This window comes from Hemicordylus capensis, chromosome 2 (genome assembly GCF_027244095.1).
Source record: "Hemicordylus capensis ecotype Gifberg chromosome 2, rHemCap1.1.pri, whole genome shotgun sequence".
Classification (NCBI taxonomy): domain Eukaryota; kingdom Metazoa; phylum Chordata; class Lepidosauria; order Squamata; family Cordylidae; genus Hemicordylus; species Hemicordylus capensis.
In genome coordinates, this window is record NC_069658.1 from 243,483,547 (window position 1) to 243,502,864 (window position 19,318).

Here is a 19,318-nt window from a genome sequence, read left to right on the forward strand (position 1 = left end):
ATTATCTTATCCCAAGGTCTGAGACTTCTTAACACTTGAATGGACTCCATCATAATTGTATAACTTGAGGTGGAAGGTAGGGTAACAGAGTATAGTATAGTATTTTACTTACTTACTTATTTACTTATTTGATTTCTATACCACCCTTCAAAAAACGGCAATTTACACAGAGAAATAATAAATAAGATGGATCCTAAAGGGCTCACAATCTAAAAAGAAACTTGAGACACCAGCAACAGTCACTGGAGGTACTGTGCTGGGGGTGGATAGGGCCAGTTACTCTCCCCTGCTAAATAAAGAGAATCACCACATTAAAAGCTGCCTCTTTCCCTAACAGGGAAAACTATTTAAAAGATTATGTGCACTCATCTTTGATATGCACTCATCTTTTTAGCGTTATATAGGAACTTCCCTTTTCAGCCCATGGTAACTTTGGGGGGGGGGCAATTTCAGTGCTTGCCCTAGGCACTGTTTTCCCTAGTTACACCTCTGCTTGTAGCCATGGCATCCTCAATCAGACTTGTACCGAAAATGACCATGGTTTCCTACACAGGGACCCTGCGCTTGTATTTGTGTTTGATGACTGCAATGTGTGTTACATGGGGCTGCCCTTGAAGAGAACTTGGAAACTACAGATGGTGCAAAATGCCGAATCGACCCATCTCTGTGCAGATGTAGGGACGTGGGAGCACATTCAACCTGTTAACTGAGTAAAAAAGGCACCTTTTTAAAGTGGTGATTCTCTTTATTTAACACAGGGAGAGCAACTGGCCCAATCCATCCCCAGCACAGCATCCCTCCAATGGCTGTTGCTGGTGTCCATCTTAGGTTTCTTTTTTAGGTTGTGAGCCCTTTGGGAACAAGGAGCCATTTTATATATTTACTTATGGAAACTGCTTTGGGACCTTTTTTTAAAATTTAAAGCAGCATATAAATATTTGCCGTATTCGTGTTCTGGAACAATTCTGCCAGCTGCAAGTTAGCTTCCAATTCCAAGTGAAGGTACTGGTATTTATATCACAAGCTTTTTAATCTGATGCTGCTGTTTCTGTTGCACTGATTATGAGAACACTTCTCACATTCATTTTTATACGTGGGCTTCACTAAGCTTAATGAAGTGACAGGAGAGAGCCGCTTTCATAAGGCAATGAAGTGTGGGATATTTAAAGGGTGAGGAGAGCTGGTCTTGTGGGAACAAGTAGGAATGTGCGTGCCAGAAACATCGGCCTTTCACTTTGGAATTCCTGCCCCCCACCACAAGGAGGCAGCCATGCACAGAGCAATGGGCCCCGGGTAGGATGGGGATGGCTGGGTGGGTGTCCTTTAAAAGCCACCCCAGCACTGACACAAGGAAAGCTGGGTGGCTGTGGCAAGTCTCAGGAGTGTCCAGTGAGGGGGAGTGACTCAGGGAAGACTAGGTAGCTGGGAAGCACAGAGATTGGGGGGCGGGGTCATTTCTCCCAGCGCTTCTCCACAGGAGGGGAGGAGCCTTCCTCTAGGAGAACTACATCCCCCAGACATCCCTGCGCTTCCCAGCCACCTCACACATGCCCAGCCTCCTCTGGGTCCCTCCCCACAGATGCTCTCAGCACACCTCAGCTGCCCAGCTTTCCCCACACCAGTGCTGGGATGGCTTTTAAAGGACCCCCCACCCCTCATCCTAGCTGGGGCAGCTGCCCCACAGATGGCTAAAAGCGGTATATAAACAGTTGTTATTGCGGTATAAAAGCGGTATATAAACAGTTGTTATTGTTGAAGTAAAATTCTGATATGTCTGACACACACAACCCTAGTAACAAGCATGAACTGCCTCCTTTGCTAAGCAAGATCAACTTTGGTTTGCATTCGGATAGGAGATGACATGTGAGCACTGTGAGATATTCTCCTTAGGGAATGGGGCCCCAGAACGCCCCAGGTGGGGCTGGGAGAGATCCTGCCTGTAACTTGGAGAACTGCTGCCAATCAGTGCAGACAATACTGACCTAGATGGACCAATGGTGTGGCTCAGTACAAGGCAGCTTCCCATGTTCCAAAGCTTTGACACAAACTCCAAGCACAATCTTACTCCCAGTACACATGCTGCTGCAGGCTTCTGCGCTACCTCTTAGGGCAATCTTACCTTCTGTACACACCAAGCGGGTTGGGGTGATGGGAGGTGAAGCCCAACATCCCCTGGGGCGGAGACCCAAGCTTGGGCACTGCTTGGGAATTCCCATTAATTGGTTGCTCATACCCTTTTAAAATCAGCTTCATTACAAAGAAAAGGAAGGAAGAAGAATAAGAGGCAGCTGGGGATAATGGGTGTTTTAAGTCCAAAAGCATCTGGTTACGCAAGTTGGAGAACACCACTATAAGAGATAAAATCTGCAAAACTAAAAAAAGGTGGGGAAGTCAGGGGAATCAGACAAATTGGACTGGTTGGCTCAGGGTCTGGAAGAAGAATGGACAATCCTGGACGGTTGCAGGTGCACTTTTGTGTTCTAACAGTAAACTCTGGCTGGGGTGGGCATTTCACAGAGACTAGTGGCAATGTATGTTCAGTTCTGCGTTTAGGGTGGTAGATGGAAGTCCACCTCTTCCTGCTTGTTTTGGAAGGATCCCTTCAGTGCAGAAGATTTTGCGCGTACAGGCATGCCTGTCTCACTCTGTGTGCGCTGCTGACATAAACACTAAAGTGGATACAATTTGTGTATACCAAAGTAAGATGGGTATTGTATGGGAATCTGGGAATAGTGGCAAGGAGATTTCTTTTATTTTTTAATTGCATTTATATCCAACCTTTCCTACAAGGAGCCTAGGGTGGTGTACATGGTTATGTTTATCTTCACAACAACTCTGTGAGGTAGGTTGGGCTCAGAGAGAAGAGTTTCATGGCTGAGTGGGGATTTGAACTTGTGACTCCCCAGTCCTCCCCAGCCTTGCTGGATCAGGCCAAAGGCTTATCTAGTCCAGGATCTTGTTTCACACAGTGGTCCACCACATGCATCTGAGAAGCCCAAGGGCTAAAGGTGAGAGCATGCCCTCTCTCCTCCTGTTGCTCCCCTGAAACTGGCATTTAGAGGCATCTTGCCTCTGAGGCTGGAGATGGCCTACAGCCACCCAGACTAGTAGCCACTGATAGACCTGTCCTCCATGAATTTGTCTATCATACTTTGCCTAGGCCACCAAAAATCCTGGGGCTGGCTCTGGGGAAAGCCACTGGAAATTGAAGCAGGGAGCCAGAGGGCTCACACTGCAGGGCAGAGCCAGAGGCCATCTCAATGCATGTAAATCTAATTGTCCTCACAGACCTTCAGCCAATCTGTTTTGCCAGCATCAGATTCTTCACAACCATACATCTTTCTCTGTTATAGTTGGTTTCTCTTATTGTTCTGGATTCCTCCCAAATCCTGCTGCATCTTCCATTTCCACATTCCCAAGACAGAAACTCAGGCTGTGCTCTGCAGGCCTTTATTAAAGACTCCTGCCTGGTATAACATCTTCCCATCTGTTCTGGATAGCACAAAGCTATAAGAAATGTCCATCAGGAGAATTCAAACCTAACGGATCAACCTGCCCCTTATGAAACTAAACCCAATTCAAGGAATCTGTCTGACCTACAAAGAAACTGCACAGCTTCCAGATCACAAAGGGTCCCATTGCATATCTAAGCTGCTACCTGATGCTTTCTCTTCTTCGTCGGAGCTCGAGGCGAACCAATCTTCCCCTTCTTCCAGCCGGGAGACGAGGTCAGGTTTGCTAATTTCTTTGCAGGAGGAAACAAACATATCAGGCACATCCAACTACGTAATATCCGGGCATCCCAAACCACTTTGTTTCTGTGCCTCCTACCTCCTTCAACTCATTGAAAATATCAACCCAGTGCACAGCAGTTGTGAAAAACGTGAACTCCTTCATAGGGATCATCAAAAAGGGGATTGAAATAGAACTGCTAATGTTATAATGCCTTTATACCAATCTACAGTGCGGCTACATTTGGAATATCCCTGCTAACCAAGCAAAGACGCACCTTTCAGAGCAATGATTCTCTCATATTTAGCAAGAGGAGAGCAACTGACCCTGTCCAACTACAGCAAAGCATCCCTCCAGTGGCTGTTACTAGTGTCTACCTTATGTTTCTTCTTAGATTGTGAGCCCTTTGGAGACAGAGAACCATGTTGTTTATTATTTATTTTTCTATATGTGGTTTCACTTTGAGGACTTTGTGAAAATCAGTATATAAATATTTGTGGGTGTAGTAGTGGCATGCAGTTCTGGTCATCATGCTGCAAACTGAATATTATGAAACTGGAAAAGGTGCAGGGGAGGGCAACCAAAATGATCAGGGGACTAGAGCACTTTCTTTATGAGATAAGGCTCATAATATTTGGAGCTTTTCAGCTTTGTTCAGGTGACTAAGGGGATAGAGATTTATAAAATTATGTATGGTGTGCATAGAGCAGGGCTGTTCAACTTTGGCCCTCCTGCAGATGTTGGCCTACAATTCCCATAATCCCTAGCTAATGGACACTGTGACTGGGGATTATGGGAGTTGTAGTTCAATAACAGCTGGAGGTCTGAGTTGAGCAGGCCTGGCATAGAGTGAAGTCCCCCTCTAGAACAAGGGATCATGCCATGAAACTGATTGAGAGGAAATTTAGGACTGATAGAAGGCATGTCTTCAACTCTTGCCTGTGGGCTTCCCAGAGGAGTCTGGTAAGCCAATGTGGGAAACGGGATGCTGGACTAGATACAAATATGAATATGACAAATATTTATATACCACTTTTCAACAAAAGTTTGCAAAGCAGTTTACACAGATATAAATAAATACAGAAAATGGCTCCCTGGCCCCAAAGGGCTCATAATCGGGGGGGAAAGAAACCTAAGAGAGACACCAGCAACAGCCAGTGGAGGGATCTTGTGCTGGGGATGGATAGAAAAGACTTTATTTACAAACTTTGAAAAGGTGCCTCTCTGCTCAGTTAGCAGGGTAAAGGATAGGGCTTGGCCTGATCCGGCAGGGCTGTTCTTATGTTTAAATCTCACAAAGCAAGGAGGAGGAAACCAAACCCATTTAACTCCTGCATGCAACAGGACTGTGTGGATGCAAAATCATTGGTCTGGTGCTGGGAAGGATAACAACAGAACTCATGAAACTTGGATTGAAATGTTATTGAGAAATTCAGCTGTAGAGTTAAAACCAGCCATGTATCTATGAGTAGGGGTGTGCACGGAACTGCGGAGCTGCGGTCCGGCACCGGGGTGGGGGGTTCCATTGATGGCGGGGGAGATTTTACTCACCCCTCCCGCGCTTTCCACTTTTGTCACCGTATTTACTTTAGCAATTGGGCGGCAGGATATTGCCCTGCCGCCCCTTTCTCCCCGCTTGGCTGCTCCGGCTGTTAGAAATGGGGGGGGGGCAGGATATCGCCCTGCCGCCCCTTTCTCCCCACTTGGCTGCTCCGGCTGTTAGAAATTGGGGGGGGGAGGATATCGCCCTGCCGCACCTTTCTCCCCACTTGGCTGCTCCGGCTGTTAGAAATTGGGGGGGGGAGGATATCGCCCTGCCGCCCCTTTCTCCCCGCTTGGCTGCTCCGGCTGTTAGAAATGGGGGGGGCAGGATATCGGCCTGCCTCCCCTTTCTCCCCACTTGGCTGCTCCGGTTAGAAATCGGGCGGCAGGATATCTTCCTGCCGTCCGTTTCCCCGCTTGGCTGAAAAAGGCAGGGAGGTATCCTGCCCGCCCCCCCCCCCCATTTCTAACAGCCGGAGAAGCCAAGCGGGGAGAAAGGGGCGGCAGGGCAATATCCTGCCGCCCAATTGCTAAAGTAAATATGGTGACAAAAGTGGAAAGCGCGGGAGGGGTGAGTAAACCCTCCCCCTGCCCTTAATGGAACCTCCCACCCCATCTTCCCGAACCAAACCACCCCATGTCCGGACCGGTCCGGAGGCTTATAGAATAGCCTCCGGACCGGTCCGGGCACATCACTATCTATGAGCCACACCTTGGTACACAGAAAGGAAGCCCCCAACGAATGGAGTCCTCAGTGTTTCAGGTCAGTGGATCCCTCTCAAAACAAGCACAAACTGCTAATTAACAAAGAGGGGTTTAATAAGAAAACAATAAGATCTGGTTATGCAAACAAGGATTTTGCCAATTTGCTTTTTTGAGGAGGCTTTTCTTATTGGCTTGTACGATGCAATTCAAAGTCCTTTCTTTATACCCAAAGAGAATAAGCCCAAGATGGCATCAGCCACATGCCTGTAGTCACTCCAGTAACACTACCTGGAGTCTAAAACCGCCTAAGCTGGCATCGGGTGAAGGCCAAAGAATCTCTCCCACTTGGGTCCCTCCCCTTTTTCAACATAAAACCTCTCATGTTTTGAGTATCTGGATCAGGTCGGCAGTGCAACGGGCCAATCACAGTCCACTGTGTCACCGGTGACATCAGGCAGAGGAGCTGAGTAACTACGCCCCCTTCAGGTAAGCCTGGCTATTCACATTGCCAGTGAGGAGAGGGACGGCCTCTCTCCTCAACGGGACCAGGCCCTCAACAGTTTGCCAGTTCACTTGCTTTTGCTTTTACTGTTGCATCAATTTCTTTCGTTATTTGACTAGCCACCTTAAACATCTGCAGAAAGGTGAAAGGTTAATTTAATTAATTAAAATTAATTAATTAGACTGAATAGGCCAAGACAGGGCTGCACAACTTCAGCCCTCCAGCTGCTGTTGGACTACAGCTCCCATCTTCCCCATCCACAGTGGCCAATAGCCAGGGATTATGGGAGTTGTAGGCCAATAACAGCTGGAGGGCCGAAGTTGTGCAGTCCTGGGGTAAGAAATTAGATAAGGTAGTAGAGAAAGAATTAAGAGGTCTTTCAGACATGATCAAAAGACCAAAAACAAAACACAAAAACCACCAACAGAAGACTGACTTTGCGAGTTTCTCATCTCCCAAAATGGGTATCAGGCAGTGTTCTCTCTAACAGGGATTCCCAGATGCTGCTGACTACATCTCCCAGAATCCCCAGCTGCAATGGCTTTTGTTTGGGGATTATGGGAGTTGTAGTCAACAACATCTGGGAATCTCTGTTAGAGGGAACCCTGGTATCAGGCCAAGTTCAGGTCTGTAATATCAAAGCAAAGCATACGTGTGCCGAGGACATGGTCTGGCCACCCATTTCCATGGTGAGCTCTTTACGTTGCAGGGAAAAACAGCAATAACCGCCATTCACACCTAGGGACAAAGAGCAGAGAGTGCCTTACCCAGAGAGACCACGTTCTCATAATTCTCCAACATGACTTGCTTGTACAGCACCCTTTGGTCTGCATCCAGCAGGGCCCACTCCCCCTCGGTGAAATACACAGCCACCTCATCAAAGGACACCAGATCCTGAAAAAAGAAAACGAAGACTTCTTGGAAATAATCCCCCCCACACACTTTCATTCACAATCTGAAAGGAGATGCAAAGGTCCTTTCACCATCTCAAAAGAGATGCACTGGTATCAGCGTCGCTAGCACTGGGCACAGGGAGCACATGCCCTAAATTTCTGGCCAGGTGCCTCAAACATCTTGCCAGCCTGACCCCTGCCCAACCTGGTGCTGAAAGGGGACAATCTGGGCTGGAATTTTAAAAATGCACCTCAGCAGGTATATTTAAGAGAGTGCCTTCTTCATAAGCCCGGATGCCTATTAAGGTCATGGCAGAGGAGGTCCAGTTGTGGTTATCACGGGCTCATTAGGTGGTGGCCCAAAACCAGGCCTTCTCTAGGGTTGCCCCAGGGCTCTGGAATGTGCTCCCAAACTCAACCAGAGCCTCCTCATCTGACTGTTTTTAAGCAACATCTGAATACACACCTCTTTTATCCAGCTTTTGGTTCATAATGTTTTATTGATGGTTATTTTAAATCAGGGGTTCTCAACCTGTGGGACTCCAGATGTTGCTGAACTACAATTCCCATCATCCCAGCCACAACAAGTTGTAGCCGGGGGTGATGGGAGTTGTAGTTCAGCAACATCTGGAGTACCACAGGTTGGGGACCCCTGTATAAAATGATCTGTTGTTTTAATGGTTGCTCAGGTTTTAATTTGTAAACTGCCCAGAGGTTTGTTTATGGGGCGGTATAGAAATTTGAAAAATAAAATAAAAATACCTCAGCGAGTGCTCCCCACTGCTACCTGCTCAGTCTCTGAGCCTCCCTGGGCTATCACTTGTAATGGAAAGGGGGAGGGATGGAGCCAAGATGGAGCCTTCTCCCCATTCCCTCTTCCCCTCTGTCCCTCTTTTTCCCATTTGCCCACAAGGGGGAGGTGGCTGTGACCAGGCCTGGCTCTTTCAGTGCATGTTGGGGCCCTCAGCTTCCTGCCCAGCAGCACCCCTGCTACCAGGTTTACTGGCTGCCTACCCCTGCTCTGGGGCAAGGATTTGTTTTATGATGCTCAATTTAAAGGTCAAACAAGCTGCCCAAACCCAGATTGGAATTAATAATTCTCACAAAAACATATAGCTTCGGCTGCTACGCCAGCTGTGTCCATTTCTTGAGATAAATGACCAGTATGAACAGTAGTACATCTGCTGGTCACCTCCAGCCTTGACTACTGCAATGCACTCTGTGTGGGGCTGCCTTTGTATGTAGTCTGGAAACTGCAGTTAGTCCAGAATGTGGCGGCCAGATTGGTCTCTGGGTCATCTCGGAGAGACCATATCACTCCTATCTCAAAACCCCTACACTGGCTGCTTGTAAGTTTCCGGGTAGAGTACAAGGTTTTGGTTATCCTATATAATAAAGCCCTTGAGTGTGCGCCCGTGTCTCTGGTGTCTGCGCCCATGTCTCCCTCGGCTGTTCTGGGCATGCGCAGCGCGCATGCCCAGAACAGCCGAGGGAGACACGACCGCAGGCACCAGGTGGCCATGTTGGCCGGCCCGGCCGAGGGGAGGCCGGAGGCGGCCACGGAGAGGGCAGAGGCGGCAGCGGCGGGTCCAGCCCGGCCGCTGCCGAAGCCAGGCGGGGGGAGGAGGTGGGGGAAGCCGGCCGAGGCAGAGCCGCGGCCTCGGCCAGAGAACACGGTACGGCCAAGCGGCCGCGGCAGGGAGACTGGCCCCGCTGGTGGCGGTGGCTGCTGCGGGGTGACTGGGGCCAATGGTGGCGGCGGCGGCGATAGGACTGGGCCCAGCCTGCTGGAGGCAGCCGCCGCACTCGGCCCCGCCAGAGACGGAGGGAGTGGGAGGAGAAAGGAAGGAAGCTGCATCTGAGCAGCGGACTCGGGGCCCAAGTGAGTGGATGTGATGTGGGGAGGGGGAGGGGGAAGGGCAAGAGTGGGCAGCGGGGAGGGGAAAGGGCAAGAGGGAGTGGGTCAGGAGGCTGACAGGGAGGGGAGGGTGAGAGAGGGGTGGGAGGGCAAGAGAGTGGGCAAGTGAGTCTTCTCTACTAGCGTCTGTTAATGAAACGGGCTTAAAGCTACTAGTAACCTATAAAGCGCTAAACAGCGTGGGCCCTGGGTATTTAAGGGAACGCCTTCTTCGCTATGAACCACACCGCCCATTGAGATCATCTGGAGAGGTTCATCTGCAGTTGCCACCGGCTCATCTGGTGGCTACTCAGGGACAGGCCTTCTCCATTGCTGCCCCGAGGCTTTGGAACACACTTTGTAACACACATTTCCTGCTGAAATAAGAGCCTCCCCATCTCTTACAACTTTCAAAAGGGCAGTCAAGATGCATTTGTTCATCGACGCTTTTAATCAGATACTGTTTTAATTGTGTTTTAATAATTTTAACTTTTTAATTTTAATTGTTGAAATGTTTTAATATTTTATTGTCCTGTAAACCACCCAGAGAACTTACATTTGGGGTGGTATATAAATAAAATAAAGAAAGAAAGAAAGAAAGAAAGAAAGAGAAAGAAAGAAAGTCCAAATCTAGTTTGGATGCTTGACAGGCCCATGAGGAATGATATGGGCTAATATGTCTACATAGAGATAATTCTGCCAGGAGCCCTGGGAGCAGGTTACATGGGGAGGTGGGATTCAGCTTTCACTGGACACATACAGCCTCCCCTAGGGAACTCAGGGCAGCAGCCAGCCCCAACAGGCAAGTGCCACAGGGATACTTTGCAATTATGGACTTTGGCGTTAACAGTTGACAAGTTTATCTCTTGTTTCAATGGACCTGAGTCATTCAGTTTATATATGTGTTTCTGACACTGAATAGTTGCAAGCAAGGTTGTCTTCCTTAGATTTTTGATCTTTGTTGGTTTACTAGAAACTAAGGAACCTCTCCTCTCTGCTAGTTAATTGAAGACACAGCCAACATTGCCCTGGAGAATATAACCCTTGGCTTTTGTATTTACAGAACATTTGGCCATCGAGGGTCATTAGAAGCTGTAAATCTCCTCACAGGAGAGCCGGGAGAGAAAATGGATTCTAAAAATGTATGGCTAGAAGCCTAGGGAAGTTTGCTATCCTCAGGCTTCTGTGATCTCAAGATGGGAGTGCTTTGGAGCACTGATTATTTTTGCATAATTCTCTAAACAGATATTTCCTTTTACACCTATTTTAAAATAGTGACTGTCCTGCCTGGGGGCCCTGAATTTTGGTATCATTGACATCCTTCGGATCCAACAACTGATTGGTTGGGCAACTCTTTGACACAGGTTTGTCTAAACAACATAGCTTTCTGGAAAGCTTACTGCAATCCTAAACGCAGGTCTCTGGCAGCTACCCTGAAAAAGGACCATATGTGATAATCGCTTCAAAAGTATCCTGAAAATTGGCACCAGCCATTCTTCCTGAAGGGTACACAGGCGTGTGTGTGTCCATTCATGACAAATGCACAAGGTACAAATATCACCATGACACCCATTTTATATCTGACTAGTAACTTTAAGCCCATTAGAGGCCACGGCTCCGCCGCCACCTCGGCCACACCGCGTCCTCCTCCACCCTGCCGGGCCCACTGCCTCCTCTGGCCGAGAGTTGGGGCCCTTTTCCGAGAGTACTGCCCCACTCTCCCTCCCTCCCTTCTGCCCCACACTCTTGCCTCTCTTCCCCTCCCTCCCACCCCACTCCCTTTTGCCCTCCCTCCCCCTCCCACCCCTCTTTCTCACCCTCCCCTCCCTGTCAGCCTCCTGCCCCAGTCCCTCCTGCCCTCCCACCGCCCCACTCCCTCTTGCCCTTCCCTTCCCCCTGCCCCACTCCCTCTTGCTCTTCCCCCTTCCCCTCTCGCCTCCCCTACTCCCTCTTGCCCTTCCCCCTCCTCCCTGCCCCACTCTCTCTTGCCCTTCCTCCTCCCCCCTGACCCACTCCCTCTAGGCCTTCCACCTCCCCCCTGACCCACTCCCTCTTGCCCTTTCCCCTCCCCCACTCCCTCTTGCCCTTCCCCCACTCCCTCTTGCCCCTCCCCCTCCCCCTGCCTCACTCCCTCTTGCCCCTCCCCCTGCCCCACTCCCTCTTGCCCCTCCTCCTCCCCCTGCCCCACTCCTCTTTAGCCTGTTATATTAATGGGCTCGTTCTTTGGGGCTGGCTGTTCCCTTCTCTCTCCTGCCCCATTCTCCCTCCCTCCCTTCTGCCCCACACTCTTGCCTCTCTTCCCCTCCCTCCCACCCCACTCCCTTTTGCCCTCCCTCCCCCTCCCACCCCTCTCTCTCACCCTCCCTTCCCTGTCAGCCTCCTGCCCCAGTCTCTCCTGCCCTCCCCACTCCCTCTTGCCCTTCCCCCTCCCCCCTGCCCAGAAGAGTCGTGCGCTCCAGGCCCCGCCGCCGCCATTCCCCCTCCGCCAGCCTCCGTGCCACCGCCGACCTCCCCGGCCAGGCCAGGGCCCCCGCCACCGCCGGCCTCCCCTTTCTGGGCCGGGCCGGCCGCCGCCTGTGGCCTCCGCGGCCGGGCCGGGCCCACTGCCACCTCTGTCCCCCCGCCCCAGTCTCCGGCCAGGCCGCTGCCGGCGTCCACAGCCGGGCCCTTTTCTGCCGGCCTCCACTTCGCTGCCAGCCTCTGCAGCCGGGCCGGGCCCTTTGTCACCAGCCTCCGCCGGCCTCTGCAGCCCGGCCGGGGCCAGGCCGGGCTTTTCGCCGCCGGCCTCCGCAGCCGGGCCTTTCACCACCGGCCTCCACCGGCCGGGCCTTTCACCTCCGGCCTCTGCGCCGCCGCCGGCACCAACATGGCGGCCAGCGTCTGCATCCGTGTCTCCCTCGGCGTGTTCTGCGCACGCACACCATGCATGCCCAGAACACCCGTCAGAGACACGGACGCAGACACCAACCATCGTCAGAGACACGGATGCAGACACCAAGGATCTTATTATATAGGATATGCTTTGGCCTGGGGCATTGCTAGGGTCCTATGGGAATTGGGTCCATGGCACACAGTACTTCATTTTCAAAATTTCCTCCTCTTCGCAATCACTTACTGCAGGCCTGCTCAACTTCAGCCCTCCTGCAGATGTTGTCTTACAACTCCCATAATCCCTGGCTATTGGCCACTGTGGCTGGGGATTATGGGAGTTGTGGCCCAGAAACAGCTGGGGGGCCAGAGTTGAGTAGGTCTGACTTATTGTCATGACCTTGCCCCTGTGTGAAAGCGGGCAGGGGAGACAATTTATTGTACTTTTAAGATCTCCAACCTTTCTCTCTGCTTGTTTTGAGGTGGCATTGCTGCATCACATTTTTTTTAGAACAGAGTTTTGATGCAGAGGTTTGAAGTATTTGTTTTTTACAGAAGGTACCTGCCTCCTTTAACCCACCTAATGGTGCAGCGGAGAAGCAACCTGCCTAGAGAGCAGGAGGCTGTTGGTTCGAGTCCCCGCTGGTGTGTTTCCCAGACTATGGGAAACTCCTATATCCGGCAGCAGTGATATAGGAAGGTGCTGAAAGGCATCATACTGCACGGGAGGAGGCAATGGTAAACCCCTCCTGTAGTCTACCAAAGGAAACCACAGGGCTCTGTGGGTGCCATGAGTCGAAATCGACTTAATGGCACACTTTACCTTTTACCCCTTGTTAGTGATGTGCACGGACCGGTCCAGAGGCCATTCTACAGGCCTTCAGACCGGTCCGATCATAGTGCGGTTCGGCGGTTTGAACACCGGGGTGAGGGTTCCTTTAATGGTGGGGGGAGGGTGTACTTACCCCTCCCGCCACTTTTTCCCCGCCCGCACGCGCTTTTTAGTAAGCATTTGGGGTGGCAGGATACCTCCCTGCCGCCCCTTCCCCCTCTCAGCAGCAAAAGGCTTCAGAAAGCCTTTTGCGTGCGCGCTGCATGACACACGCGCGCAACATGCGCACGCGCAAAAGGCTTTCTGAGTCTTTTGCTGCCAAGAGGGGGAAGGGGCGGCAGGGAGGTATCCTGCAACCCCAAATGCTTACAAAAAAACGCACAATGGTGGGGGAAAAGCGGTGGGAAGGGTAAGTACACCCTCCCTTAAAAGAACCCCCACCCCAGTGCCGGACCACAGCTCCGTGGTTCCGTGCACATCCCTACCTTGTATGCCAGAGCTAGCAATGCTGCTGAGTGACTCCATGATGCCCTCACCCAGGGAGGCTGCCACTGAGACAAGGCTATTCTTGACTCCAAGGAATATCTGACAAGATCAAATCCCAGCCAGACAACGTGGTCAACATCATTTGGCTGGTCAATTGACTAGAGCCCCAGCTGCTCCTTTCATGCAAGAAGCTCAGACAGCACCTTGGATTAGAACTGTGCATGTCAGAATTCCATTTTGGAATTCCCCACCCCTATCATAAGGAGGCAGCCATTCACGGAGCAACTGCCCTAGGTTGGAGGGTGGTGGTGGCTCTTTAAAAGCCACCCAGAAGAACTACATCTCCCAGACATCCCTGCGGCTCCCAGACATCCCACACAAATAATGAGCTTCCTCTTCAACACTCCCTGTTTGCTCACCCACAGATGTTCCCAAGGAGTGTTGTGGCCACCCAGTTTTCCCCACACCAGTGCTGGGCGGGGCGACTTTTCAAGAGCCCACCACCACCCTCCTACCTGGGACAGTTGCCCCATGAGCGGCTGCTTCCTTGTGGTGATGGCTGGGAATTCCAAAACGGAATTCTGACATTTACCAAAGCTTTGATATCTTGTTGCACCAGGAGTCAAGATATGTTCTTTTTAAGTACTTGTAAGTCTCATGACAAAGAATGCGACACTCAAACTGTTCCTTCTGGGCATCCCTGACAATCTGCCTCCTACCTGTGGCTTCACAGGGGCTGCTTTTACTCCATCCCCAAAAAGAGAAGATTCAGAATGTGGCACCGGTGCCCTTCCACTGCCTGCAAGGGAGAGAAAGAGGATGGAAAGACTTTCATTCTCCTTATGCATTTATTTCCATTCTGCAAGTTTCATTCCTCTTCCTGTTTGCTTCAGGGTGCTGGTTCCGAACTAGAAATGCCTGAGAAAAGTGAAACATACCTGGACTGTTTTTCTCCCATTCTGTTCTGATTTCTAGATAGTTCTCATGCTTCTCTGCTCCCCCATTCACCTTCCTCCCCTCCTTGAAACCTCTCTTCAAACCTGACCCCAGGAGAGTAACTGCCAGTCAGTGCAGACACTCCTAGGCTAGATGGAACAAGAGTCTGACTCAGTATTAAGGACGCTTCTTATGTTCATAATTTGCTGCTACAAAGCCTTTCCTGGCCCACCAAAGGGTCACTTTATTTTGTGCTTCACAACAACTCCCTTCTTACAATTTTTTTTAAAAAATCAGGCTCAGTCAACTAGGGATGTGCACAAATTGTGCATGCACAGAGGGCATGTGCACGCTGCCGCCATGGAGGGGTAATGAGAGAGCATGCTCTCCTCACTTTTAAAGGTGCCTAGGCTGAGTGTTGAATCAGTGCACATATCTCGATTTGTGCACATCCCTACAGTCAACAAGTCTGATATGTCCCAGTGTGTCACTGCATGTCTTGTCCCTCAACTAGGACTGCTAGCAAAACTGTGTAACAGGGAAGAGGCCACAGCTCAGAGAACATGGGGAGAGCCAGCATGGCGTTGTGGTTAGAGTGCTGGATTAGGACCGGGGAGACCCTAGTTCAAATCCCCACTCAGCCATGAAACTAGCTGGGTGACTCTGGGCCAGTCACTTCTCTCTCAGCCTAACCTACTTCACAGGGTTGTTGTGAAAGAGAAACTCAAGTATGTAGTACACCGCTCTGGGCTCCTTGGAGGAAGAGCGGGATATAAATGTAAAAATAATAATAATAATAATAATTTGCATTATTATTATGAAAATGATTTCTAACACATTTCTCAACAACTTCTATACCAAGATGATCAGGAGCCTGAAGCAGCTTCCTTATGAGGCAAGGCTACAGTATCTGGGGCTTTTTAGTTCGGAAAAGAGTTAACTACAGGGAGACATAGAGGGAGTTTATAAAATTATGCCTGGAGTAGAGAGAGTGGACAGATAGATTTTTCTCTCTGATCCCATGAAACTGAAGGCCAGGAAATTTAGGATTAACAAAAAGGAAGTACTTTTTCACATAGCACATAATTAATCTATGGACTTCTCTGCCAAGGGATGTGGTGATGGCCACTGGCTTGGATGGCTTTACCAGGGGCTTAGACAAATTCATGGAGTACTAGTCTGATAGCAATAGGCCACCTCCAACCTCAGAGGCAAGACGCCTCTCAATACCAGTGGCAGGGGAGCAACAGCAAGCGAGAGGGCATGCTCTCAGCTATAAGCTGTGGACTTCTCAGGGGCATCTGGTGGGCCACTGTGTGAAATAAGATGCTGGACTAGATAGGTCTTGGGCCTGATCCAGCAGGGCTGTTATGTTCTTAAAGAAGTTCACAAAGTAGTTTACATAGCAAAAGGTTTCTGGTTCATAATCTGAACATCTGAGAACAAAGCTTGAATGGAATTCTATATAGCCCTCTTCAGGATTGTCTTACACACGGACTAGCAATAGTTTTCCAGTTTCAGTTAAGGGTCTTTCCCAGATTTTCACATTTGAACTCTATACAAGGGAAGTGGACAGACTTAAGGCTTCTAGGAGTGCTCTCTCTCTCTCTCTCTCTATATATATATTTGCCAGAACCTTGGGAGTGACAGGCACACAAAAAAGCAGCTGGAGGTGGCAGAGTTAGTCCCAAGAGAGAAGTTTGTACCCACACAAAACCAGAATAGGGGATCCTAACACCTGAATTTCCTGGGAATATTGCTGGAGGGCAGGAGTGGAGGAAGAGGGGCTGCTTTGTGGATGAAGAGCTAGGGGGGTATATTCATAATGCCTGCCCCTGCTCTAGAAAGCACCTTCATATATGTTCAAATGTTAACACTGTTTGGGGAGATGCTGGAGTTAGAAGTCGCCTTCAGGCCTTTTGAGCGCTCTCTGGGGTCACTCCTGCTCCCAGGGGAAACTTGACCAGTCAAGGAATTTAAAAAATGTTTTCCAAGCCAAAAGGCAGGAAGACAACTCTGCCCACTGCCCAAGCTGCTCCCTCTGCAACAGGAGCCCCCTCCCCCAATCAACCCCTGGAGAGCAAGGGAGGTCGTGACATGAAAACAAGTCACAGGCCACTTTGCTGCTGGAATGCACAGCCCTCCCCCACAGACCCCATTTGTCCGTGTCTTTTTCACACACTTCCCAGGAAACTCTGAGGAGGACAAAGGAATGGTCAAAGTTCTCCAACTCTGGAGAACCAGAGCATAAGATCTATTCCCACCCACCCCCAGGCATAACTACTTCTTCTATTCTAGAGCAAGCCAAGGCACCCCTCCCCGCAAATGCCCCATGGAGACCGGATTGAGCTCCCACTCATCTGCAGCATGGCAACCCCTTGCACATTGGACGCTCAAGAGGGTGCTGGGGAAATTGCAGGGAACGCTGCTGAGAGATTGTTAACTGAGCAAAGAGCACCTTTTAAAAGTGGCGATTCTCTTTCTTTAGCAGGAGGAGAGCAACTGGCCCTACCCAACCCCAGCACAGCATCCCTCCAATGGCTGTGGCTGGGGTTTCTCTCTCTTAGATTTCTTTTGTAAACTGTGAGCCCTTTCGGGGGGCAGGGGGCCATTTCATTTATTTTTTTTTAAGTGTAAACCACTTTGGAAACTTTTGTCAAAAAGTCGTATAGCAGTAGTAATAGTCATTGCACGCTCTGCGATTCGGACGGGGCACTTGGGATGCCTTCCCCGCCCCTCCATAGCCCGTTCCCTTCCCGCTCACCTTCCCAATTCTGCATCCTCATCTGTGTGCTCCAGACCAGTCAAGGAAAGAGTTCTCGGGGGCGATGCGCTGCTGCTCTCCCACGCGGCCAGAACAGAAAAGAGCGTCGAATGAGGATCGCAGTCAGAGCAGAGGTTGAGCAATTAGACACGCCGAGCGCTCAGTTGCGTGACCGTTTCCTGTTTGAATCTGCAGAGGAGGGGCGGCTTCTCTAAGTAGACCCTTCCCCGGGCCTCTTTCTTTGCCTTGGGGTCGCCTCACGGTCACTTTTCCTCAGATGCTGAAGCTGGTTTCCTAGCTAGTTCTTTATTCCTCACAGAGACCAGGAACAGCATGAGCAGCAGCTTGAATATGGGGTTAAGTTTTCATGCCGTTGCACCCCAAAATCAGCTTTGGGTTTACTTATTTATTTATTGTTCCATCTCTAAACCGCTTTTCATTAAAATAATCCCAAAGCTGTTTACAAGAGAATTAAAACGATGTGCAATCAAAGTACAAAATACAAACAATATCTCTCTATTTAAAAGTTTGAAAACCTATATAAAACAGTAACACACAAAACACAAAGCAGCAGTTGCAGCATATATTTGTATTTATTTTATTTATTGTTGAACTTATATACCGCCTTTCATTAAAAACAATCTCAAGGCGGTTTACAAAAGTTTAAAAAAACATACAATAAAATGACAATAAAAATATGAAGCTAAAAATATGAAAACAAACCAAATTTAAAATCTATAAAATACAAGCATAAAAACTATACACGGGTAAAAACACATAGAAGCAACAATAAAAACAACCATGTAAAAGCCTGGATAACAAGCCAAGATTTAACAAGCTTTCTAAAAGCTGTGATGGAGTCCGAGGAGTGAATGGCCACTGGGAGAGCATTCCAGAGCTGGGGGCAGCAACAGAGAAGGCCCTGTCCTGAGTGCACGACAGCCGAGCCTCCCTCATTGTTGGCACCTGGAGTAGAGCCCCCTCAGATGACCTCGTCAAGAGGGCAGCAACCATTGGGAACAGGTGGTCCCTCAGGTACCCCAGGCCCAAACCGTTAAGGGCTTTAAAGATAAAAAACAGCACCTTGAATTGGACCCGGAAACGAACTGGGAGCCAGTGCAACTCTTTCAGAATGGGTGTGATGTGCTCCCATTGGGCAGCTCCGGATAAAACCCTAGCTGCCGTGTTTTGCACTAGCTGCAGTTTCTGGATATTCTTCAAGGGCAGCCCCACGTAGGGGGCCATGACATGACTAAGGCATGGGTAACCGTGGCCAAATCTGCCTTCTCGAGAAAGGGACGCAGCTGGCGCACTAGCTGAAGCTGTGCAAAGGCACCCATGGCCACCACCTCCACCTGAGCTTCCAAAAGCAGAGCTGGGTCCAGTAATACCCCCAAGCTGCATACTTGCTCCTTCAAGGGGAGTGCAACCCCATCCAGAACCAGTAAAATCTCCTCATCCCGATTGGCTCTCCTACTGACCAACATTACCTCCTTCTTGTCTGGATTCAGTCTCAGTTTCTTAGCCCACATCCAGCCCATCACGGCCTCCAGTCCCCAACTCGCCTCCCTAGGATCAGGTGACAAGGGCCAGCGTGGTGTAGTGGTTAGAGTGCTGGACTAGGACCGGCGAGACCCGAGTTCAAATCCCCATTCAGCCATGAAACTAGCTGGGTGACTCTGGGCCAGTCACTTCTCTCTCAGCCTAACCTACTTCACAGGGTTGTTGTGAAAGAGAAACTCAAGTATGTAGTACACCGCTCTGGGCTCCTTGGAGGAAGAGCGGGTTATAAATGTAAAAATAATAATAATGAGAGATAGAGCTAAGTGTCATCCGCATATTGCTGACAACTCAGTCCAAGTCCCCGGATGACCTCTCCCAGCGGCTTCATGTAGATGTTAAACAGCATGGGAGACAAGACCGAACCCTGCGGAACCCCACAGGCCAATGGCCACGGGGCCGAGCAGTAGTCCCCCAGCACCACCTTCTGGACCCTCCCCCCAAGAAAAGACCGGAACCACTGCAATGCAGTACCTCCGATTCCCATACTCGAGAGGCGACCCAGAAGGATACCATGGTTGATGGTATCGAACGCCACTGCGAGTTTCAGCAGAACCAACAGGGACGCACTCCCCCTGTCTAGTTCCTGGTGTAGGTCATC

At 50.0% G+C, this 19,318-nt stretch overlaps 1 protein-coding gene across 4 annotated transcripts in view; it reads right to left on the reverse strand.

Moving 5' to 3' along the window:
- LOC128347446 (zinc finger protein 665-like) overlaps positions 1-19,318 on the reverse strand; it is a 67,457-nt gene that overhangs the window by 40,581 nt on the left and 7,558 nt on the right. Inside the window, exons 1-4 of one of the 4 annotated variants that reach the window (XM_053302137.1) lie at positions 17,158-17,555; positions 14,177-14,256; positions 7,249-7,375; positions 3,659-3,745 (exon numbers count right to left, since the gene is read on the reverse strand). In XM_053302137.1, the coding sequence (XP_053158112.1) occupies positions 3,659-3,745; positions 7,249-7,375; positions 14,177-14,256; positions 17,158-17,179 (316 nt within the window). In that variant the 5' untranslated portion in view covers positions 17,180-17,555. Of the gene's footprint in view, positions 1-3,658; positions 3,746-7,248; positions 7,376-8,136; positions 8,443-14,176; positions 14,257-15,460; positions 15,496-17,157; positions 17,556-19,318 lie in introns of those variants that run through there. The other 3 variants (XM_053302134.1, XM_053302135.1, XM_053302136.1) reach the window with 3 other exon arrangements.